This window comes from Sebastes fasciatus, chromosome 12 (assembly GCF_043250625.1).
Source record: "Sebastes fasciatus isolate fSebFas1 chromosome 12, fSebFas1.pri, whole genome shotgun sequence".
In the NCBI taxonomy this organism is placed as follows: domain Eukaryota; kingdom Metazoa; phylum Chordata; class Actinopteri; order Perciformes; family Sebastidae; genus Sebastes; species Sebastes fasciatus.
This window is the reverse complement of record NC_133806.1, coordinates 20,237,674-20,262,493: the sequence shown is the minus strand read 5'-3', so window position 1 is coordinate 20,262,493 and position 24,820 is coordinate 20,237,674. Positions and strand designations below refer to the sequence as shown.

Sequence of the window (24,820 nt, the reverse complement as noted above, 5' to 3'; positions counted from 1 at the left end):
GGGAGGTTAACACAGACGTAGTGGAGGCAGTAGCAGTGGAGTTAACAGTGTAGAAAGCAGGGAGTGGTCTCACAGCAACAACAGACACTGAAAGTGATCTATTGACTGTATATTGACATCATACCAGCAAGACTTAACTACAGTTTCGAGGTCTATCTGTAGAATATGTTACGGAGATGAAAAAAAGTAAAGACTTATTTTTAAATCAATACTTTCTGTTTTCATTTAAAAATAAAAGCCCTCAAGTGTTTTTTTCTATGGACAGAATTCCTTCATTTGTTAACACGAGGCTTTTATTCTGAAATATGTGCTGGACAGTGTTGTAGAACATAGAGTGACTTGAAGAGATCCATGAATGAATATAGTATGGAGTTTTAATGTGTATTATTACTATTATTTACAAATTGCCACACGTTTCTTAACCTTTCTCTGTCTAAAATAAATATAAAGGATATTTATAATGAAATGAAATGAACATTAAAAGGCAAACTATGTAGAAAGAAAGGGCTGACAGCAGCAGCAGAAACGCAGCAGACACGCAGCTGAAATGCAGCTGGTGTGAACACCCGACCACACGCTCCTGACGTTACATGTAGGGAAACCACACAGTTGGTTTCATTAGTTGTGATGTTCTCACGTTTAAACCAAAATTAAATAAAAAATGCATTTACAAAAGATTATTCAAAGCTGTGGGCTACACAGTGGTGCAGTGGTTAGCACTGTTGCAGTGGTGCAGTGGTTAGCACTGTTGCAGTGGTGCAGTGGTTAGCACTGTTGCCTCACAGCAAGAGGGTTGCAGGTTTCAATCCAGCTTGGGGCCCTTCTGTGTGGAGTTTGCATGTTGTCCCGGTGTTAGAGTTGTTTTCTCCGGGTTCTCCGGCTTCCTCCCACAGTCCAAAGACATGCAGGTTAGGTAAATTGTTCACTCTAAATTGCCCGTAGGTGTGAATGTGAGCGTGAATGGTTGTCTGACTCTATAGCTGCATCTCATTTCCAGATTTTTTGCCTCCTCGTCTCCTTGATCCTCGATCCCCCGGCTGTGACCCGGAAATCGATCTCAGCGCTCCATCTTGAATGTCAACATCACTGGAGTTTTATACCGGAGTGAAGACAGATCACAGATTAAACATTTTATAGTTTAGTTGTCTTCTGCTTCATGTGACGCTTCAGATGAAAAGGACATCTCATGTCTCTAAAAATATATTTCCTCTCTTCCTCTCTCCTCGTGTCTTTTCCTCGCCTCCTCCGCTCGCATCTCCTTTGGGTGGGACTAAGACGCGTGGAGAGGAGTCGAGGAGAGGAATTGAGCCGTATAAAATCGGAAATTGGAAAGTCCCTATGTGTGTTTGTGAAGGTTTTCATCATCCAGGTCATGGTATCCAAGTAAGGGTCAAATCAGCAGCAACTGGACTTGGTTTAGTTTCACTGAGATGTGAAACGTCTTTACTTCACTTTTCAGTGAAACGTCTTCACTTCACTTTTCAGTGAAACGTCTTCAAGAATCTAAAGTCCAGTTGCTGCTGATTTAACCCTTACTCATCTCTATTTGTCTCTATCTGTCTCCTGTGATAGGCTGGCGATCTGTCCAGGGTGTACCCCGCCTTCTGGTATTAATAAGTGTTATTTTATTATCCGTCTGTCTCTAGAGCCAGTGTTTGGAGAGGTTCCGCTCACTATGTAGATATGAAGGGCTCATTCTGAGCTAATGAAAACACAAGTTCAAGTTCAAGACCTTTATTTGTCCCCGAGGTGTAGTAGCAAACAACATCAACAACAACAACATCTCATCACAATAAGACAATATACACACACTGTACATTCCCACATACTAAAACATTGAAAAAAGGTGAAACCTTGAAGTACCAAAAATATTAAAAGAGTTACAATATTCAGATAATGACAAGAACAGAAGAACAGGCATGGGTGGATGTGCTGATACTGCTTTACAGAGTTGAGCAGTGAAATGGCCGAGGGTATGAAAGAGAATTTATATCGATTAGTTTTGACTAATGGTTGTCTGAGACGGGAACCAGAGGGCAGAAACTTAAATTCTGAATGCACGGGCTGGGTACTGTCTAAAATTATGGAAATCTGCTTTCTTTATCAGCTGTTTGTTGAACACTTCAGACAGACATTTCCGTTGATTTTGCTGCTGATTTGTATCAACCTTGTTAATGAGTTTGCAGAAGTAAAGCAAAAGTGTAAACTGACTCGATAAAATATTTATAAAACAGTGTCATCAGGGATTTGTAAACCTGGAACTTGGCTTGCTTCCTCAAACAAAAGAGACGCTGCTGGCTTATCTTACACAACACATCTGTGTTCCTCTCAATGACTCTTAGTTTCAGGTGATTATATTCTAATGAAAACACAGTTATGAATATTATACTCCATTTCTGCGAACAGAGCCCCCGAAATGCTACACACTGTTCCTGTAAGAGTATTTTTACACCTCTCTGAGTCACCAAGAATTCTTCTTTTACACTTAGACAATAGCTCAGAAGTGTGAAGCTACACTTTGTAAGTTAACACAGATGTTAGTGTCTCAGCGTAGGCTATGTGTAATATTTCACACAGATAGAGGTGTTGTCAATCCGCTGTATATAACTGCTATGTGCCACAAACTAGTTTAGATAATTTCAGGTAGGAACATTTAAATTATGACTTGCTCAAGTGCCATCAACTTTGTATCTAAATCAAAGGATAGGTTCACATATCTTCATGGCTAATCCTAATACAACCCTGACATGCCCGTATGTACATTTATGGCATTATAGGTTGCTGTAATTGTTCTTTCCTCTACTGCTGGCCACAAATGTTACTAAAAGGTTGCAGCAGTCTGAGTGAGACAAATCAAGTCTTATCTTTCAAAGTTACAGTCTTTTTAGAGCTAAATTCCCTCTTTGTGGTACCATCCCTCTGCTGCAGAAACACAAGCCATGAAAGCACAAAGGAGGAATTTCATACTAAAAAAGACACTTGATTTGTCGAAAGCCTCACATGAGCTTCAGCTGAACTTTAAAATGCATTGACTGGATTTTGATTTTGTCCCCATCACTTCCATTTAAACACAATGGGAAGGGAAGACTATGCAGCCTATGTGGACAGGAGGATCTCAGTGATCAATAACCCTTTCGATGTACATAATACCAGTATTGTGATAAGATAGACTCGAAAAATGTTAGCCTGTCTTTTCAAGCTTTTCACACAGTGTTGTTAGTGTGGCTGAGAATAATACTGCTCTTACATCCGTTAAGATTATGGATCATGGGTATGACGACCCCTCCACTCCACTTGGTGTACCGTGTCTTTTTGCTGGTTCACTTTTGTTTTGCAGGAGAGAGGGTTGTCAGGCTGATGAGCCACACCTAGGCTTGGTGTGGTTGGGATAAAAGCTCTCTACCTTTCAACAGATGTGGCTCTCTTCCTTGGCTGGCACACCTGTTTTGGTTTTGTTTGCAGCAGACATTTTCACACACCCACACATGCCTACATCACTGATTACTGACTTTCCACGTTTATTTAGTTATTTATCGTTAGTTTGTCAAATAAATGCCTGTTACTATTTTTAAACTCGTCTGGTCTCCCATTTTTGTTGCAACCTTTGAGCCGGGTTGTAACAAATGGGGGCTCGTCCGGACTTGTTTGACCCCGTTTAGATTGGTATAGTGCAGTTGGTTCTGCTAGTTGTTAATGCTTGATTGGCAGAGAATTTCATGAGTTTCATGAATGAGATCAGTTTTAGCCTAGTTGGCAGGTGCACCTCATTTTGTAAATTGAGTTGTGCAATCTAGTTGTTTGGGAGCCATGGATGAGTGAGGTAAGTAGGCTGTTCTGCTGGGGTTTTTTTTGGGTGAAAGTAAGCAGCTGAATTAGACAAGTTGCTGATTTGTTCTGGTGTGTTTGTATTGAGTTGTGCATGCCTGTGATTTTTGTGGCACGGAGTTCTGTTGGTCCTGCAGCCAGTGTTGTCAGGTGTGAGCTATCAGCAGTGATTGCAGGGTCCTCTAGTGAGTAACTTTTGGCTTTTGTGGAGTTTCCCTGGGTAGGCATAGCAACGTGGTCCATTTGGGCTCGTTGGTTTGTTGTTTTTGTGTGGTGTGCGGTCAGAGCAGTTGTCTCGGGGACACATCTAGAGCTGTCAGGTGGGTAACCAGCTTGCTGGGGGCCTAACCGAGGCTACTGGTTTCAGTGTTTAAAGAGCCTCCCGCTAATCTGCATGAAGACTAGGGTTCAGTGAGGTAATTAGTTTGAGATAGGTAGTTTAGGTAGGGGGAGACTTTCACATTAGTTTGGGAGACATTGTCTCTTTTGTGCACTTTGACCTGGGCAACACTGTCTGTTGGCTCTGTTGGTGCCTTTAGACCAATCATGTGTAATGGCTGGGGTAGTTGGACCCAGTTATGAGAGTTCTGCACAGCCTGGAGGGTTTTTGGGTAGTTGGACCCAGTTACACTGAAGGTGCTCCATTTGTGAGAACCTGAATGATGGCTGTTGCAGGAGGTTATAGTGGTTCATATGGTAGGCGAGTAAATGGTTTCAGGAGGGATGTGGTGAATTGTCATTGGTTGTGCCATGACGTAGTAGCTTGGACTGTTAGCTGTGGGAACATAAGCACTGCAGCTCATGCCTTGGTTGGTGTGAGCTTTGTTGTAGTTTGGTTGCCTCTTTGTGCTGTGCGTCTTGGGACGACTTGTTTGGCTAGTGAGCCTTTGTTGTTGAGGAACCTTTTGATGCTACTTTATTTAGTTATTTATCGTTAGTTTGTCAAATAAATGCCTGTTACTATTTTTAAACTCGTCTGGTCTCCCATTTTTGTTGCAACCTTTGAGCCGGGTTGTAACAATGGGCTATATTTTGGTATTTGGTCAAGAACTCAGTCATGTCAATTTTAGGTCAGAAACATAAATTTGCCTCAAAGGGTTTTTGTTTTTTTCTGTACAACATATAGCACTGTCACCTCACAGCAAGAGGGTCGTTGGTTCGAATCTGGCTCGGGGCCCTTCTGTGTGGGATTTGCATATTCTCCCTGTGTTAGCGTGGGTTTTCTCCGGGTTCTCCGGTTTCCTCCCACAGTCCAAAGACATGCAGATTAGGTTAATTGTTGACTCTAAATTGCCCGTAGGTGTGAATGTGAGCATGAATGGTTGTCCGTCTTTGTGTCTTTATCGGTCTCCTGTGACTGTATTATACATTTATGGACACACAGGGATGAATGAATACAAAAACAAGCTTGTTCACACAGAGCTGAAGTAGAAACAGAGCAATATTGTTGTCCCATGCATTTGGACCCCATTCACACCTGTTATTAACATTTGAGCCGTATCTGGTATTAATAAGTGTTATTTTGTTATCTGTCTCTAGAGCCCATGTTTGGTTTGTCCGTTCTTCACTACTGTAGAAACATGGCAGACTTCGTGAAGAGGTTCCGCTCCCTATGTAGATATGAAGGGCTCATTCTAAGCTAATGAAAACACAACGACTCTTAGTTTCAGGTGATTATATTGCAATGAAAACATAGTTATGAATATTATATTCCATTTCTGCTAATAGAGCACCCGAAATGCTACACACTGTTCCTTTAAGAGTATTTTTACACCTCTGAGTCACCAAGAATTCTTCTTTTAATCTTAGAAAATAGCTCAGAAGTGTGAAGCTACACTTTGTAAGTTAACACCTAATGTTAGTGTCTCAGCGTAGGCTGTGTAATATTTCACACAGATGGAGGTGTTGTCCAGCCGCTGTATACATCTGCTATTGCCCACAGACTAGTTTCGATAGTTTCAGGTATAAGCATTTAAATTATGACTTACTCAAGTGCCATCAAGTTTGTATATAAATTAAAGGATAGGTTCACATATCTTCATGGCTAATCCTAATACAACCCCAACATGCCCATATGTAAAGTGATAGCATTATAGGTTGCTATAATTGTTCTTTCCTGTACATGTTGGCCATCTGGCTCCAGCTCCCCCGCGACCCCAAATGGCATAAGTGCTTGCAGATAATGGATGGATGAATGGATTTAAAGCTGTATTAAAACATTTATGGCCACACAGGGGACGAATAAATACAAAAACAAGTTTGTTCACACACAATTGAAGTAGAAACAGAACAACATTGTTTTCCTTTGTATTTGGACCCCATTCACTACTAACATTTGAGCTATATCTGGTATTAATAAGTGTTATTTTATTATCTGTCTATTTGACTTCCGCCCACATTGGATCTTAAACAACTTGTCAACAAACATGGCAGGTGATAGGTCAAAGGAAACACTTACATGAATCATTAAACAGAGGGCCTACAGTGGCATTAGCACCACGGCCAACACTAAATGGGACTGTGAAGTGTCACATCCTACATACGTTTTAAGTTTCACTTTAACTATACAAGTCTTTTTGGTAACACTTTACAATAAGGTAAACAAAATTGTGAGTAGTTACAGGGGAATGAATAAGGAACTAACAGTTTAATTTATGAGGAGAAAATACACTGAAAAATGAATAAAAATATTTTTATTATAAACCTAAGGCCTCTTGAAAGTAAAAAAACACACAAACAAAGGATAGGTCTACAGTCTATGCACATGGAGATGAGACCGCACCCTGCTTTCCACACCATGAACTTGACTGCCTCTACACAAAAAAAACCCCAACTTTCTTAATTTAGCTTTCAGTGCTTTGTGTTGCCCCCACAGCTCATGTCTTAATGAACTGAACTCCAGGATAGCAGATACAGACAGCTGTGATCCGCCAGATAGCAGCAAAATCAGGTAAGATTCAGATAACACGAAATTACACTTTGAATGAAGTAGTATATTCAATATATGTGGGCTCGGTATTTGTTTAGCATATTTTGTTTTGGGAGTTTCTGACATACTGCTCGGCAATTCTGGATATTTTGCTTTGAATAGTTTTTTATTTCTCTGTTATTGACGGTATCGTAATTGTCAACCTAATTATATTTATTTAATTCTGTCTTACTTTCTGTCATTGAATAAGCAGAAAAGAAAGGAAAAAGAGAGTGCAGTCAGTTCACATAATCATATAGTAAATATTTTCAGATTTGCTTCATTAAAATATACATATATCGTATATGAGGACAATAATGTCAGTATTCGCATTGTTTCACTTTTGTAATTCATAGCTTAATTTCATATTGTAACTAGGGCTGTCAATTGATTAGAATATTTAATCGCGATTAATCGCATGATTGTCCACAGTCAATTAATCGCAAATGAATCGCCTATTTTTTATCTGTTCAAAATGTACCTTAAAGGGAGATTTGTCAAGTATTTAACACTCTTATCAACATGGGAGTGGGTAAATATGCTGCTTTACGCAAATGTATGTATATATTTATTATTAGAAATTAATTAACACAAAACAATGACAAATATTGTCCAGAAACCCTCACAGGTACTGCATTTAGCATAAAAAATATGCTCAAATCAGAACATGTCAAACTGCAGCCCAACAGGCAACAACAGCTGTCAGTGTGTCAGTGTGCTGACTTGACTATGGCTTGCCCCAAACTGCATGTGATTATCATAAAGTGGGCATATCTGTAAATGGGAGACTCGTGGGTACCCAGAAAACCCATTTTCATTCACATATCTTGAGGTCAGAGGTCAAAGAACCCCTTTGAAAATGGTCATGCCAGTTTTTCTTCGTCAAAATTGAACCTAAGTTTGGAGCGTTATTTAACCTCCTTCCTCCTGAGTCCACTACAACCTGAAAATCGCAACTTGCGTTAATGCATTATTATTATGTTAACTTTGACAGCCCTAGTTGTAACACTTCATTTTGTTATTCTTTCATTTAACGCCACAGTGTTTTACACCAACAAAACCTCAGAAGTATGGACAAAGAGAGAAAGATGATGATGTTTTGTCTGCTTTTAGCAGGTAATATAATTTGTTTCCTGTCTCATGTCTACATACATCCCATTTAAACAAAAAAAATCTGTCAAACAGAAGTAATTTCTTTCTTTGTCACTTCCATAACTCTCTTTCAGCTTTTAGCAGCCCTGTGTTTACCGGAGAATGGAAGGCGAATGTTGTAAAAGAGCTTGACGCCCTGGTCACATCCTGTGTTGTGGTACCCTGTTCATTCACACATCCTAAAGGAAACCTGCCCACCACCAGAATCAGAGGGATCTGGCATCGTTCAACTGACCGAGACCAACGCATCTATTTCGAGGATAGCACGCAGGTCTTGGAAAACTTCAGGGGCCGCACACGGTTGTTGGGACATCTGGGTCAGAACAACTGCACCTTAGAAATTATTGAAATCAAAGATCATGACAACGGCCCTTACTGTTTCCGGATGGAACTAGCTGAGGCTGAGTTATCCACCACCGACAAGTTCTCCTTTGTGGAGGATTGTGTCAAGTTCACAATGCTCCGTATGTCACGACTTTACAAAAGATTTCCTTTCAAATCCATACCCATTTTCTATGTAACAACATGATTTACCTCTTGCTGAATATCTTCTTTTCCTGTTTTTCCTTTACAGCTGATCCTCCGAAACCTAATCTGGATCACCCAAAGACGGCCATTCAAGGACGTCACTACACTGTCACCTGCTCAGTCACCCATACCTGCCCCTCCCATGTGCCTAAACTCACATGGAGCAGGCCCACTAAAGATGATGAGGTGGTTGAGGTCCACAGAGAAAATCGTTTTGGCTACTGGGAGGCAAAGTCCATCCTGATGTTCACTCCTGAGAAGGAGGACGACCACCGTGAGGTCACCTGCACAGCACAGTTTAGTGGAGGGATGACGTCCTCTACAAAGTTGACTCTCTATTTAAAACGTGAGATCTTTTCACTCTGTTGTTAAATTTTGAGAATGTCCTTTATTTGAAGTTTACATCCCGAATGTTGTCCTCCTCTCATTGTGCAATGTAAAGGAAGAACGGCCCTTATACTTTGTCTATTTGCAGGTACAGAAAACTACAACCACATCATCATTCCCACAGCGGCGGCGATCGGTACAGCTGTGATCTTTGCAGTCTTCTGCATTTTTATGGTGAAAAAATACAAGTGAGTTCTTTACAGAGAACAAAATGATCAGTTATAACATTAATAATGAGGAAACATATTTCCTCTCACCCTTATCTCATTTTAAGTTTGTTCCTCAATAAAAGTTGTTTTCTGTCTGCTCAAGGACACGCATTGCAGAGCTCCAAAATCAAGAGGGCAGGTAAGAAGGAAAATATAGTTATAATGCTAAACTGATTTTCAATTATTTCACTCTCACGATAATGAGTATTTATTTCTTTTTTATTGGTCACATTTAGTGTGTGGAACCGTCTTTCCAGACTGTCTCGCAGGTGAGAAAAACTGGGGATCTTTTGGAGTTACTACAGATAAACATTTTGTCTCTAAAACGTCTATAATAAATCTTTCACACACCAATGCATCATTGGTCTCACAGACATCTCACATATCTCTGCAGAGGAAACATGATTATTTTTGTTCTGATCTGTGCTTATCTGTGTGTAAAATGACATCGGTTAATTTTCTGTTCTTCTTTTTCTATGGCCTAATCAGGACCAGAAACTGAAGGTGAGAAGTGAAACATGGGTTGGTTTCATTAGTTGTGATGTTCTCACAGATAAACCAAAATTAACTCAAAAATGCATTTTCTTTTTAACATTTAAAGCTGCTTTAATACATACTGTATATGGCCACAAGGGGGCTGAATAAATCCCAAAACAAGCTTGTTCACACACAGTTGCAACAGACACAGAGCAACATTATTGTCCCATGTCTTTTGGACCCCATTCACACCTGGTATGAACATGTGATTTGTATCTGGTATTAATGAGTGTTATTTTATTATATGTCTCTATTCCGCCCACATTGGTTGTTAAACAACTTCAGGTCAAAGGAAAAGGAAACAATGAGCTCTGTCTTTTTGTTTCTGAAGGAAGGCTTATCTTTATCTTTTTGCCTGCTTTACTTGAGATAGTAGGTAGAGGTGGAAGTAGGTGTCCTTTTAACTTGTTCAGTAAACGTTTTTCTTGAGAATGTGGTCACACTGCACAGACTGCATTTCCTCCTACTGAGATCTGATCACAATCACGTTCTGATTGCAAGTCCTGCGTGCATTTTACACCCTTGCATTGACATGCATTTTGTCCTCATCAATAAGAAATGATATCCAGGTATCGATCACATGTTAACATGAAGCGTAAATGGGATGTATTTCTTCACTTACTCCAGAGAAATATGATTGTCTTTAGACCCTCTTGGTCTTAAAGAGGCTACAAAGTCCTGCAGAGCTGCGGTTATAGGTACAAACATGAGTTTGTTGTGACCCTTTTCAATTTCATGTCATCATTTGACTTGAAGTTCATATATTATTGATTAATGTTGCTTTAAAAGTTAAACATGTATTTTTTTGTTCTTTCAGATAATCAAAAGACAGCAGAAGAAGTGACCAGCAGCCTTCATTGCTTTTTATCGCTGACTGCCACAGCTGTTTTTTAATGCTACCACTGTGGGCAACTTTTCAAATCCTACATCCTACATTTTTTTTTTAACTGAAATTAAGCCATGGGTCAAATGTGTGTCAAATTGTGGGAGGCTTTAATTTGTTTGTTTGCCTAGCTTTCATTCATGATATTCACATATTAGCTTCAGATAGATGGCATTATGTTAAAGCAACTTAAACTAGAAGACAAAAAAAACAAGATATAAAATTGTGTTGACAAAGCTTGAATGTTTTAGCAGTCCCTGAAAAGCAAAGTTTTCTACTCAACATTTTTAGTTTAGTCTGGTTTGAAGGTGTGATTTTAATAATTTTAACTTTAACTTTTATAAACCGTAGCACCAAATCTATGTGTTTAAAGTAAATTTAAAGGGAATGTGTTAAAGGAACAGTGTGTAACTTTTAGGGGGGTCTATTGGCAGAAATGTAATATAGGTATTTTACAAATCGTTGTTTTCGTTACCCTAGAATGAGCCGTTTATATCTACATACGGAGTGGTCTTTTTCACAGAGCCGGCCGCCATGTTTCTACAGCGGCCAAGGACGGACAAAACCAAACGCTGGCTCTAGATAGGGCCATTCGCGTTTTCACATTTTTACGTCATCCACAGTAATTCTCCTACATGTTTGGAAGCTTCAGTTGGTTGCAATCTGCAACCTCACTGCTCGATGCCGCCAGATACTGCACCTTTAAGACTGTTTTCCCATCTCAACATCAAAAAAACACCTAATATACGTCCACTTTTAAACACCCACCACTTCCTGTTTTCTGAACACATGTATCAGCAATGTAAACATTTTTCTTTGTACATTAAATTTTGATTTGTGCTCAGTCTGTTGTGATTGCTCCATCATTGGTAATGCCTTTGTCCTCCACAGGGAGGTATGTACAAACCCTCCTTCACCAGATATGTCAGAGGAACCTTTTTTGGACAATGAGTTTTAGAAAACTAACCTGCCATGGATGTTTTACACAAACTGGCCACTCTCAGTACTCATTCAGTCACGTCGGCCAGATGGTGGAGCTTTAAGACTGTTTAAGAGTAGCTGAAGTCATCGAAGGGTGGGAGTGAAACAAGAAGAGGAAATTAAATGAATCAGGTGACAAGATAGCTCAAGTTTGAAGCACGTAGTAGAATAAAAGATATATCTGAGCCATTGTTTGTAAGTCTTTAAGTGTTTTACTCTCCGATAAATTCACGATTACATTTCCACTTATCGATCGGTATAATCTGATAACTACAGAAGAATTGGTCTTTCATTCAACAATGATATTGAATCTTAATTTAGAGACAGTTCCAAATAACAAAATAGGTGCTTTTCAAAAAAATAAATAAACAAATTAAGGTTATTTTTTGGGGTTTATTCTCATCAAAATCCACTAGAAGCTAATAGGGTCAATGTCAGTTTTGATCAATAGAACAGATGTTGATCTCTGTTATTGGTGATTGAATGTTATATCTCCAGAGAGTAGCTCCTGTACCTTCAGTTTATTCTCCATCTTAACTGAAAGCAGAACTTCAGTAATATGGTAGTTAAATGTGTCAAACAAATGTCAAACGTGTCATATAAAGAGAGAGCGACAGCTCTTTGTTCAAGTTTATTAAATATTAAGTAAACTGACGTATCGTTTTATGTTCGTCATTATTTTGGAGATTGACAATTTCACTTCTGTTGTTCAATGCGGGCGCTATGACAAAATTATTATCCCATTAAGGTTTAATTTACAGTACACCATCTCAAATTCTGTGGCTAATAATTTCCGTTCAGTCCCAAATTTCAAAAATGATCCAACCATCATTGAAAAGTTGAAATGCTGCATATGGATAGGAGTTTAAAGTGACATGAACCGCATGAGAAACTGGAAATGTGGGAGAAGACTATTATTAACAAATGCAACGATGGCAACCACGATTCATACTGTGACTGATTTACTTAATCTTACACACTTTAAACTTACAGTATACTTTATATGATATTTAGTACACCAACAGTACAGAGATGAAATCTGAAACAAAAGAAACAAACTGAAACACTGATGGGAAAGACAAAAGCTTACAGTAAATACATCCAACTTGATGAGACGTTTCCATGCTTTGATTGTGTGTTTGTGATTGATGGAATTCCCCAGTGATTGATTGATTCACTGACTGATTAATGCAAACTGATTGCCTGATCCATTCATCAGCACTGTTACTGCCGTGTTTAATCTCATCCAGGGAGATACAATTAATTGTTCTTTTGATGAGAGATGAGGTCAGGCCTCCAACCTGCCCCGCAGGACTGTCTTTAAAATGGAGGAGCCTGACTGACCACCTCTCACTCAACAGCGGACAAACCAGAGGCGAGGAGGGACATCACTGTGACCTGTTTTAGTCACCAGGTAAAAAGAAAAACTATTTGTGTGGATTCTACAGTTTAGCGTTGTATTTTCTCATTTAAAGGAACAGTGTAACATTTAGGGGGATCTATAGGCAGAAATGTAATATAATACTAACAAGTATTAATTAATAAATATGTTTTCTTTAGTGTATACTCACCTGACAATATCAATCGTTGTGTTTTCGTTACCTTAGAATGAGCAGTTTATATCTACATAGGGAGTAAGTCTTCTTCACGGAGCCGGCAGCCATGTTTAGCCCAGAAGGGACAAACAAAACACTGACTCTAAAGAAAAAATTGTGTTTCAGAGACTTTGTTTCCTGCATTCTGGTGACTTAAAAAGAATGAAAATAACGAAAATAATACACTGCAATAGCATTTTTATGTTAGACTTTTAATTCTACCTTTAATTCTCAGGAAAGAACTGAATAATTCACCATTCTGGCGTAAACGTGGCGTTAACGTGGCGTGTGAATCTTCATCAGTTTTTATTATTTTTTTTGCTTCTGCTTGAGTATTTCTTTCTGTTAGTTCTCTTCTCTCTCTGTCTCTCACTCACAATACGTGACAACGGCACCACTGCGCTCTGAAACCCGTTATTTCCAACGGCTTTTCTCTGCGTTGAGCAAAGCCCGACTTTGGGCACTGCACGCTGTGACGTGCGCTGAACCGCAGCGGCGAGCGCAGCTCAAACATGAGGTCAAACTGCGCTGTGTCGTGAGCATAGACTGCTCTCTTCCGCCGGGAAACGACACTTGGTGTAGCTCTATTATCGTCTGAGTAGAAACAGTAGGGCTAATACGCGCTGTACAGGGCCAGAAACTGGTTAAGATAACAAAAAGGAAAAAAAGTGTGAAAATTTGCCATAAATCGGGGGAAATACGGGAGAATTGTGACCCCGGGAGGAAGCTCGGGAGGTTGGCAAGTGCTCAACCTCACCGCTAGATGCCGCCAGATCTTACACACTGCACCTTTAATGTGTCATTTTCTTTTGATACATTTTCTGTTTTTTTTTTTTTCAGATTTTCCAATTCAAGCACGTTTCGTGTCATGGGTAACTCAGCGTCCACCGGCTTCATCACTCCCACTCCAAAGAAATTGTCCTGGGGGCGCCGGAAAGAGGACACAGCCAAGCTGGAGGACATCTTGACACAACGCGAGGAGGATCTCTGGAGAGTTAAAGGAAAAATGGGTTTTTCTGTGAAAAAGATCCAGCTCACTCGCAGCATCCGTTACGTGAACCTAGCTCAAGAGAACAACATCTTTTATCCAAAAAGTGCCGAAATGTGGAACCCTGCTTTTGTTGTCGATCAGGATCCGTGAATGACTGAATTCACTGTGGACAATTACATCTACAACTCAGCAAGAAGATCCTATCAAGTTATGATGTTTGAACTGCAGACAGCCCCTATGATGCAACTGCAACACAATAAAGTTGCTCATAGAGGGTCCTAGTTTTCACCACAAGACTGTAGGCATGAACTATGAACAGGAAGTGAAGCATCAGTGCAAAATTAAAACGTGATAGGTCCTTTTTTTGTGTGTGAAATGGAAGCGAAACTGAACATATTTCCTACTTTTTTTGCATCGGGTGTGATGTCGTCAAACCAATTGGGTGTGATATAACCCCCCTAATGTAAAACAGCTTTTATAGTTTCAGATAACACTGTGAGTGAATATGACACATGCAACACCTCATCATGTTGTGGCTGTAAAGACTGAACTGAGCAAAGGAAATCCTGTCTTAACATCGCTGCGTCTGTAAAACACACGTGTAAGGTAAATGTCATTTTTCCTGTTAGAAAACTAGCTCCATGTCTAAAAAAAAGAGACTTCTATTTACTTTTCAAGGAGTTTTCATATAATTGCTTTCAATCAGCACTTGCTGTTCAGGAAAATATTTCATCTTTGTATAACATGGATTTTATATCATTGTATTGTATCTTATAGCACATTATTGTCAGTGAGTCATTTCTCTGAAACAAATAACTAACATGTAAGAAAGCTTGTTGGACAAATACATTCAACCTTCTTCCAGCTGATTCTGTTTAAGCCTCTTTATTTATTTTGAGTGCAAAAATGGGTCATTGTACTCCGTGGTCTTCTCTGAGTCATTTTACTCCGTGGTCTTCTCTGAGGTTTAACCGCTGCTTCTTATTGTTATCTTTGTTCTGCTGAAAGAGCAGACAACACAGCCTGTTCAAATAATAAACTATAATATATTAGAAAATAACACAGAAATATTCTGTCATTAACAAGTAATCTAAAAAAGTGACACTCCCCAAAGTGTTTCTTTGGTAAAGGTAACTTCTCTCATTGAATTCAGAGTGGCCCATTAGTATTTAAAATACTCACAACAAGTCAAGACAATATTGCTCTATAAGACCCCAATATCCAATGAATAATTAAAGAGATCATGAGTGGGGTTTTTAGTTCTCCGTATCAAACGATATGTTACAGTGGCGATGAGCTCAAGCAGTCACACTTCACAATGTGGGGAATATGCCTCACAAAAATAAAATTGGAGAAGTCATGATTACTAAAATAAATCAAATATCCAAAGGAGGAAGTGAGAGCAGCGAGATGGCACAGCTTGTGATAAAGCCAAGGGTCGGGATATCAGATGCAGAACGGAGAAAAGATTAAAAACAAAAGTTATAAGAGATAATTAGACACTGTTATTTATTAGTTTATGACAACAAAGCATTAAAAAATATACAGTTTGGGTGAGAATAGCTCACAACAAAAGACAGGGTTGCAAAATAATAATATTACAAAAATAGGGCTGTCAAAGTTACATAATAACGTGTTTTAACGCCACTAATTCCTTTAACTTTTAGGTTGTAGTGGGCTCAATTTTAAAGCTATAGTGAAGATACTGGCATCATATGAAACTATAAAACTTAATGAATCCATTGGTACCAATCACGTCATACTAGCTTGTTGCGATGGAGGCTAAATAACGCTCCAAACCTACGCTACATTTTGGCGAGGAAAAACCGACATGGCCATTTTCAAAGGAGTCCTTTGACCTCTGACCTCAAGATATGTGAATGAAAATGGGTTCTATGGGTACCCACAAGTCTCCCCTTTACAGACATGACCACTTTATGATAATCACATGCAGTTTGGGGCAAGTCATAGTCAAGTCAGCACACGGACACACTAACAGCTGCTGTTGCATGTTGTTGCCTGTTGAATCTGTTTTTGTGTGTAGCGCAGTGTATGTGTGGTGTTTTAAAAGTGGAATGGAAACTAGACTAAGTCACGTCTCACTAGAAGGAAATGACTTGCAGCAGCATCTGACAAGATCTGGAAATATTTGTCACTTCACTTGCAGGTCTGACCCTGAGTGGGCGAGATGGATTCTTTCAAATGGCCTCTGCTTTTTGTGTGCTTTTACTTTAAAGGTATGGTACCTTCTATATCCAGCTATAATATCTTACTGCTCACAAGAAATACAATTAAACAGTTTGTGTTTTTGTTGTCTTATCTTTTTTGTTCAGGCTAAGAATTTAATCTTCAGGTGAATTTGTGTTTTATTTTGTGCTTCTCTTTGTTTCATCCTGTTATCCTCTGCTTTTAGTTACTCAAACTGAAGCCTCCTCTTGGACAGCTAAGGTGCCGTCCTCAGTTAAAGGTCTCCCTGGATCCTGTGTGGTGATCCCCTGCTCCTTTAACTACCAAGATCCAGGCAAGAAGATCACTGAATTCACTGGGATTTGGGCCAAAGAGGAGACGCATGAGCTCATCTATCACCCGATCGAGGCCAAAATGATGCAGCAGTATCGCAATCGGACAGCGCTGCAGGGAGACATCACACAGAAGAGCTGCACTCTGAAGATTGATCCCCTTCAACAAAGTGACCGAGGGCCTTTTTATTTCAGGATCGAAATGGCAGACTACGAGAAGTATTCTTACAAAGAGAACACCGTCTCCATTACAATGATTGGTAAGTAATATTAACAATTTTCACCAGACTTCTTTAACAGTAAAGTCTCTTTTTAATTCCAGTGTTGCAATCAGTGAAAATGGAGTCAGGAAAATCCGTCATTTAGTTGCTTTCCTCCTGTTATTAACTTACTTTTTCTACTTCAGAAGTTGAAATTACATTTGTGCAAACAGCTTAGAGTCCAAAGAAATTATAAGTGTTGTTTTAAATGTTTTCAGCAGTGTTGACCTCGATATTCAGTACAATACAACTGAGATGGTAAAAGTGGTCATTTAGGTTTCAATTATCAACAACTATCTGATTCCCACTTCCTTATTCATGCTATTATAAGTTTGCCCTCCTCTCGCTTTAAATAACTTTGATCAAAACACAGTTGAAACGGTTTCATTTCTCTAAACAGATGTGTGTGACATTGAGGCCCATTTTGAGGAATCCAACTTGTTAAAGGGACTGTTTGTAACTTCTTAAACGTATAAATCAACCAGGTCGGTGTCCCATGCGCGCTCGCTTTTGCGCGCTCGCTTGTAGCTACGCTGTTCAGACAAGACTCGAACACAAACTACACGGAAGCACCAAAACCGCAAAGTTATATCTAGTGAAGCCCGTCTTGCAAAACCGTGTTGGCCGCGGTCGGAGGACGCGGGGAAGACCGTAGCTTTGGTCTCCAGGGCCGGAGTCTCTGCTGTACTCTGCTCTGCCTGCTTGCCTTCACTCAGCTCGCTCCACCTCACGTGCATGCGCGCTCACTACACACTGCAGAAGACTTCATAGCTCTGAGAATATCTAGTGAATATTCAGTGGACGTTTGTGCAGAAATAACTGCTGCAGCTCCTCCAGACCATCAGAGGTTTTCCGTGTCTTGTGAAGCGACGGAGCTCCGCAGCGAGACACGTTATCGTCTCCGACCGGGTGCCGGTGTCTCTCTCCGACCGCGGTCGGGAGGCTGAAGCCAACACTAGGATAAGCAGTGATTCATGGAGAGACCTTCGTCTGGTCAGCTAACATTACTGCCAAGCAGGAAAAATATAGAGTGATATTGTGGTTTTAGCTGATGTGTGTCGCCTCACTGTTTTGAGCGATGCTCGTTCATGTCTATTTAGAGTGAGCACAAGCTCGAGCCCGACACTGACTTTTGTTGACTTAACGGCCACAGGTGTCGCTGTTAACAAGCATTTCTGATTCTTACAAACAGTCCCTTTAAATCCTGTGGACACAGCAGTTCAGTCAAGCGCTTTGAGTGGTCGGAAGACTAGAAAAGCGCTATATAAATGCAAGTCAAGTTTACCTTTTACCATTTAACATGTCCTAAAACTTGAAGTCAGACTGAAAACCTATGAATTTGTGATGTGACTACAAGGGAAGTAAGAGTTTTCTCAGGGGGAACTGTCTTTTGTTAAGCTAAAAGGAAGTTCCCACTCTTGCATTGTTATATTTTTTAATCAAAACCTGTTATTATCAGATAGTATGGTGGACCCAAACGTAGGACACTGACCAGAGGTTGGTGAAGTTGTAGAGGATTTATTGTAAAAACACAGGGAAGGGAGGCGGGGTGGAGAAGAAGGTGATGGCTGGCTGAGGCAGAGGGCAGAGGGGCTATGGTGGAGGAAACAGGGAAAATCAGGTAATCACAGGCTCCAAGAACAACACAGGGAATGTTCTCACAGAAAACACAGACACTACTGAGGCCTGAAGCATGAACTACCACAGTAGCTGAGATCTGGTGAGGACTGGGAGGAGGTTGAAATACTGAGAGAGTTGATGAGTAGATTGCCGACAGGCGTGTGTGCAGAGCAGGGAGCCGGGAGAGGTGACGAGCTGATTGATGGCCGCTGTGCAGCTAGACTGGGCCCAGGTTGATGGCAGGACAGGAAGAGACACACACACACACGCACGCACACACACGCACACACACAGATAAGCCGAGGACATGGAAGACAAGAGGAGTGGGGGACACAAGAGACACTGGGAAACAAGCCGGAGCATGGCCACGGCAGTGACGAAACCAAATGGGGGCAACATATGGGCCAGCCCGTTGCTTCGAGACCAAAAAGAGGCTTGTCGCTGCCACCTTTATGTCTATGCTGGACTATGGCAACGTTATATACATGCATGCATCTTCTCAAAGCCTACGCACGCTGGATACTGTCTACCATGGAGATTTATTACGAATTTTAAAGCCCTTATGCACCATTGCTCTTTGTATGCTAGGGTAGGATGGTCTGTCTTGTCTGCCCATAGACTGAACCACTGGCGTATTCTTATTTAAAAGGCTGGTTCCATCTTACCTAGGGGTCTACATCCTTCAAAAAAGTACGGGAAGTTACGGTCTCAGGACTTAATCCTATTAACTGTCCCCAAAGTCAGTACTGAACTGAGAAAAAGGGCATTCAAGTATGCGGCTCCCTCTTCTTGGAATCAGTGACAAAATGACCTGAATCTTCTGACAACGTCAACAAACGTCACAACTCGTGAACTCGGAGCTTTCAGAAACTTTCCACTCACGAGGTCGTGAATACCACCAGAGGGGGGCGTTCATATGGACTATTCTCCTGAACACGGTAAACACGACCCCATTTGAAGGCACCATAATTCACCACGTTAAGCACATGTTTACTGTGACCGAAAAGTGATGCAGAGGGGTTGTTAAGCACATGTTTAATGCAATGGAAAAAGTGATGCCGAGGGGTCTGACAAAGTGTCAGTATGTAACGAGTTGGGATGAGAAAGTGTTGGAGATGCCGCAGGGCTCCAGACTGTGACCAAAATGGTTGCATATGCAACCTTTTTTTGAGAGTGTGCGAGTAAAATTTTTACCTAGTCGCATTTGTGCGAGTGCATGATCATTACTATTTTGATAACACGGTAAGAGCGTTGGATATTGCAGATGAAAGCAGTCCTTTTTGTTCCTCACTGGTGCAGCCTTTCTCTCCCCTCATGCACTCTTCTCTGTTCTGTGTAAACCTTCACGTCTTGCACATACGCCGCCCCTACCTCACACGCGCATCACACACTGCAGGGCGTCATAGTTTCGCTGTTCCCCTAAATGAAGCGCTTGATCGCTGATTATATTAAAAAAACAAATGAGGAGAGAAAGGAGGAAACTGTTGGGGAGGGGGAGTCTAACAGAGGTGACGACTGAGACACCACCGATGATGAATGTGCAACAGGCACGGAGAGACTGGCTGACAGACAGGTGAAGAAAAAGAGGTACCACTTTCAGCCACAATGGCTAACACAGTACCTGTGGTTACGGTACGAGGGGAATGCTATGCCGTATGTTTATTGTAGATAATGTGGTCCGTCCGTTGCAGGCAACTCTAAACTTGTTAGTTAATATATTTTGCAAATATCAAGTTTCGAGGCATTGTCAATGTTTTACTGGGGTGTGTAAATTAAGACAACAATTTATTAGCATTGATTAATACCATGCTGTAACCGAAAAAAAGGGGTGCGACCAAATGATGTGCTTGCGCGACCAACTGAGAAAGTTGGTAGCACCAGTGCTACCAGTGGAAAAGTTAGTCTAGAGCTCTGTGCCGTATAGCAACATCCCAAGAGCTCATGGCATTAATACCACCTGAATAAAACAGGACATAATTCTCTGTCTTTCCCTACAGTCATCTCTAACATGTTTTAGTAGTCAGTTCCTGTGATGTGTTTTGGTAACCTAACGTCATTTCAGCATGATTTTCATAATTCTTTTGTTTTTTATCTTTGTCAACTAAAGTGCTTCCAAAATCCCTTAAGCGAAGCCAGAATATGTTTCCAAAGAAATAACATTACGTTGAACAGCCCAGTAGACAAAGTGGACTTTCACTTGATCTTTGCCATTGCCCATCATGACCTTTCTTGTTGTTACAGGGGAACTAGATCCCATCCATTTCGCTGTGAAAGAGGAGGTAGTGGCGGGTCAAACTGTGTCTGCGACCTGCTCTGTGTCTCACTCCTGCCCCGCCTCTCCTCCTGTCTTCACCTGGAGTCACCCTGGAGAGCCACAGGTCCAATCGCATCAGCTCGACAACGGCCAGTGGACGGCGACATCTACTCTGCGCTTTCACCCCACCAGCGCTGACCACGACAAGCCTTTACAGTGCACCGTAACATACCATGGAGGGCAGCACCACAAAACATCCAGGATCCTCAAAGTAAAACGTAAGTATTTGTGACAGAGGCCACAATAAAAGCTGATGCTTTAAACACTGTAAGTAAGCGATGATACAATACCACTTCTGTAAACTGTGCTTCACGGTTACAAAAAGATGAGGAAAAGCATTTGAAGGAATATGCAAATTGTTAAAGAAGTAGAACAAATTGGGGCATGAATAACGACGGAATTGTTGTTACATAGTGGATTTTTTTTTTTTTTTACCCAATGTAGAAGTTGTTTTACCAACGCACATACATTCAAATATAGCTTTGAAGCTTCTTAAATCAGGTTTAGTCACTGTCAGGGGATTTACAGTCATCATGTATTCATCTGCATTGGAAAAAGAGCATTATGCTGTCCCTTACTGTCATTTATATCGGATGAGCTGGCTGCATGAAGGACAGCAAATTCTGTCTACTTCTGTGTAATTTCTATGCGCGCATGACAACCTACAACTTTGTGAAGTTACTTTGGCCCTTTCCTAGTGCTTTTTTAGCCGGCATTGCTTTGCCGATCCACCACTTTGGTTTAAGACTGAAATATCTCAGCAGCTATTGGATTGTTTGCCATGGCATTTTGTACTGTCAATCGTGGTCCCCAGAGGATAAATCCTACTGACCTACTGATCCCCTGACCTTTCCTCTAGCGCCACCATGAGGTTGACATTTTTTTTGCGTCAAATGTCTCGACAACTATTGGATTGATTGCAGAAATTGCGACACGTTCACATCCCAACTCGTCACCTACTGACGCTTTGTCAGACTCCTCACTTTTCCGTCTCAGTAAACAAATGCTTAATGTTGTGAATTAATCAAAAACACTTGCTTAGGTTTAGGCAACAAAACCACTTAGTTTTAAGAAAAAACAACATGATTGGGCTTAAAATGATACGTTTGTAAAGTGAAAACGTGACTTGCCGTTGTGAACACGGGACACGAACAATCAGTTTATTGTAAAGTTAAAGTGAAACGTAACGCACGGGACACAAACAGCTCTCAACTCTTATTATCTTGTTTATGTGCAGTGACATCAGCTCAGCTTTGACAAAATGTACTCCACCATAGTATCATGAACCCTTAATTGTATGTTTCCATGCAGACTCCCCAGTGAACGTGAAGGTTGATCACAAGTCCGACGTAAAGGAGGGAGAAGCTGTGCAGCTGAGATGCTCCAGTGATGCTCACCCTCCTGCCAGCAGCTACGAGTGGCATAATGAAGCCAATGCTCAACTGCATCAAGGAAACGTCTACACGCTGGCAAATGTCTCCAGACACACAGGAGCTCTGTACTGTACTGCCATCAACGAAGTAGGACGAGGCAAATCAAGCCCTGTTCGGCTCAATGTGTTATGTAAGTAAACAATCAATAAATGTAACGATAAAGGAGGGGGTTTTCATTTAAACATAATGTAATAAAAGTATGGCTTACATTACATGTTTTGTGTGCTTACAGATGCCCCTGAGATTAAGACGGTCTCTACCTGCTCCTCAGAGGCAGATAAGGTAAAGTGTGTGTGCATTGCAGAGTCCAAGCCTGCCAGCATGATCCATTTTGTGCTCTCTAATCGAGTCCTGCCAAGCACCAAGGTGGAGAAACACGGCTCCGTTACTATCGGGACTCTGGAGGCAGAGTTTGGATCTTTTCAGGTTGTCTACTGTCTGGCAAACAACACGCTGGGCAACGCCAGCCTCACACTCTCGTTACCTGTTGACAGTAAGGAAGTGTTGTTGTTTTTATTTCCTACTAAAGGCATGAATTTTATATTGAGAAAGAGAAAAATGACACCCCATGGTTTCTGTTTGGACAGGTAAGATGCAGAATCTTTATATTGTCATCGCTTCTGGAGCAGGCGGGATTTTGTTGATGCTCTTCATAACAATTGGAATTGTTAAAAAATGGTAAGTTGCCATAGAAAATGTAATTTAAACCTGCAGTAGGCTGAATGCTTTTGGGGAAAAATGCCATAATAATCCTTCAGCATATTGTAACTCAAGTATTTTGAGAGAAAACTAGACTTCTGCACCTCCTCATGGCTCTTTTTTTAGGCTTTAAAAAATCTAGCCTGTGACGGGAGACTTTGGCCAATCACAGGTCATTTCAGAGAGAGAGCGTTCCTATATAGAGGTATTTGTTTATGGGAAAGTGTCTTAGTCAAACCACATCCTGTTAACCATGAGGGAGCACAAGGTCATCTTGTAAATTCTTATAATGCATGATTGCCTGTGTAGATTTTTCAGTTTGCATTGTTGGGTTTCAGTGGTTGTGAAAAGTTTCAATAGCTTTTGTTCCAGGTTCCTAAATTAAAACCGTTATTCTGCCAGCAGAGGGAGATCTCAGGACGCACCAACACCTCATACGAGCACCGTGAAGGCAGAACAAGATGTGGCGCTCCCTCGGTATGCTGTGACAAACAGGTATTAGTCATTCACCTCAGTATTAATCAAACATTTCCTCATGATGTAAAAAAAAAAAAAAAAACATTCTGCATTCTGTCCTCAGAAAAGAGAAGAGTTATGATGATGATGAACATTGCGCTGGCGTTTATGCCAATGAACATGTATATGGCAACATGGAGGTATATGAAGTTTTCTTCTCTCATTCATTCATTATTTCCATGCATGGGAGAAGAGAGTGAGTTAATCTTGTTTCTTACAGACTGACGATGATGATGCCATATATGCCAATGTGTAACATATTCATTGGAGGAACAGCTGCAGTCCCTCGGTGTGTTGTCTAACTGATGTGGGTCAAGAAAGCTGTAAAAATATTGATATCGTCTGTATAAATGACATACATTTTATTTTTCTGTCTCCTGTAATTCACATATTTTTTGAAAAAAGTTATTCATGTCTAAAATTACATGTAACTTTTCCCTGACTGATCACCATGTGTTGTGAAAAATCCCCATTAAAGGTACTATATGTAACAATTTGTATTAATTGCTTTGCATTGCCATTGTGTGAACAGATTGTAATGTAACTTACAAATTGAAACCTTCCAAAACTTTCTCGGTTGCCTATAAGAGCCTGATTTATATGTAAAGGACTCGGGACGGTTTTGCATCTTAACATTAGCTGATGAAGTAATTTGCAAATGGCAAGCTAGTTAGTATCATGGAGATTGGACATTAAAGGTGATATATGATTGTAATATAATGTCACATCACTCTTTTGGCCAATGCCCAGGATGATCGCTCGAGCCTACGGAGTGCGAGCAACAGGATGCTGACTGCAGTTCACTTAACGGCCATCGGTGTCGTTAATAACAAGGATTTAACAAGGATTTTCGGAAAGTTACATATAGTACCTTTAAACTATCATTTTCTACTTGCAAATATGTTTAACTCTTAATTTTCCTACTGTATACTCAGTCACCCAATAACAACACATCTTGCACAAGTCACACCTTTTGAACTTCCTCTTTAGCAGGTATGATTGCTTTATCAGAGTGACAGCTAAGAACGTAGCTGTCAAAGTTGTGAAATGCCAGCTTTCTTCTGAAAAACACAAACTGTAAAGTACAGCTAAAGTGTTGACCCATTTTGTGCACTGCTAAAAAAGCAACATGGTCGCTGTGTTCTGTCCCATCGCAGCAGCACAACAACTGAGCATACTGTATATGTGCACTTGCCTCAGAAAATAGTATTATGTCAAAACATTCAAGGAAGAATCATTTTAACGCCATATTAACTGACTACTTTTACTGCAAATAAATTTACTGTGTGTATCTATATGAACACATGCAATACAGATATTTTTCACTCATTCATCAACTACAACAAGTGGGGAAGTGAAAATATTCTGTGTGAACTCAGATCAATGTGGGTGGAAAAACCCTT

The 24,820-nt window shown here is 40.5% G+C and overlaps 2 protein-coding genes across 3 annotated transcripts; both read left to right on the top strand.

Moving 5' to 3' along the window:
* Positions 1-3,801: 3,801 nt before the first annotated feature.
* Positions 3,802-11,333, top strand: LOC141779240 (myelin-associated glycoprotein-like). Of its 2 annotated transcripts, none has more exons than XM_074653987.1 (10): positions 3,802-3,820; positions 6,701-6,775; positions 7,836-7,909; positions 8,020-8,409; positions 8,520-8,819; positions 8,949-9,048; positions 9,173-9,208; positions 9,306-9,338; positions 9,559-9,573; positions 10,424-11,333. In XM_074653987.1, the coding sequence occupies exons 3-9, from the start codon at positions 7,864-7,866 to the stop codon at positions 9,569-9,571; spliced, it is 918 nt and encodes a 305-aa protein (XP_074510088.1). In that variant the 5' UTR covers positions 3,802-3,820; positions 6,701-6,775; positions 7,836-7,863; the 3' UTR covers positions 9,572-9,573; positions 10,424-11,333. The 2 variants fall into 2 exon arrangements, with proteins under 2 accessions (XP_074510088.1, XP_074510089.1); XM_074653988.1 differs by lacking the exon at positions 3,802-3,820 and adding an exon at positions 4,127-4,145.
* A 3,186-nt stretch (positions 11,334-14,519) lies between these two features.
* LOC141779243 (B-cell receptor CD22) lies at positions 14,520-23,907 on the top strand. Its single transcript, XM_074653990.1, has 10 exons — positions 14,520-14,662; positions 16,224-16,293; positions 16,470-16,835; positions 20,697-20,987; positions 22,081-22,332; positions 22,435-22,695; positions 22,790-22,880; positions 23,304-23,396; positions 23,482-23,557; positions 23,638-23,907. Exons 2-10 carry the CDS (start codon positions 16,245-16,247, stop codon positions 23,671-23,673), a joined length of 1,515 nt encoding a protein of 504 aa, XP_074510091.1. The 5' UTR covers positions 14,520-14,662; positions 16,224-16,244; the 3' UTR covers positions 23,674-23,907.
* The last annotated feature ends 913 nt before the right edge of the window (positions 23,908-24,820 follow it).

Bases quoted from the DNA above. Each gene is read 5' to 3' on its own strand.
- LOC141779243 (XM_074653990.1), top strand. From the start codon at position 16,245: ATGGATTCTTTCAAATGGCCTCTGCTTTTTGTGTGCTTTTACTTTAAA. The intron at 22,881-23,303 runs GTAAGTTGCCAT...TTATTCTGCCAG, and splicing joins ATTGGAATTGTTAAAAAATG to CAGAGGGAGATCTCAGGACG. The intron at 23,558-23,637 runs GTATATGAAGTT...TGTTTCTTACAG, and splicing joins ATGTATATGGCAACATGGAG to ACTGACGATGATGATGCCAT.
- LOC141779240 (XM_074653987.1), top strand. From the start codon at position 7,864: ATGGACAAAGAGAGAAAGATGATGATGTTTTGTCTGCTTTTAGCAG. The intron at 8,820-8,948 runs GTGAGATCTTTT...GTCTATTTGCAG, and splicing joins GTTGACTCTCTATTTAAAAC to GTACAGAAAACTACAACCAC. The intron at 9,209-9,305 runs GTAAGAAGGAAA...GGTCACATTTAG, and splicing joins CTCCAAAATCAAGAGGGCAG to TGTGTGGAACCGTCTTTCCA.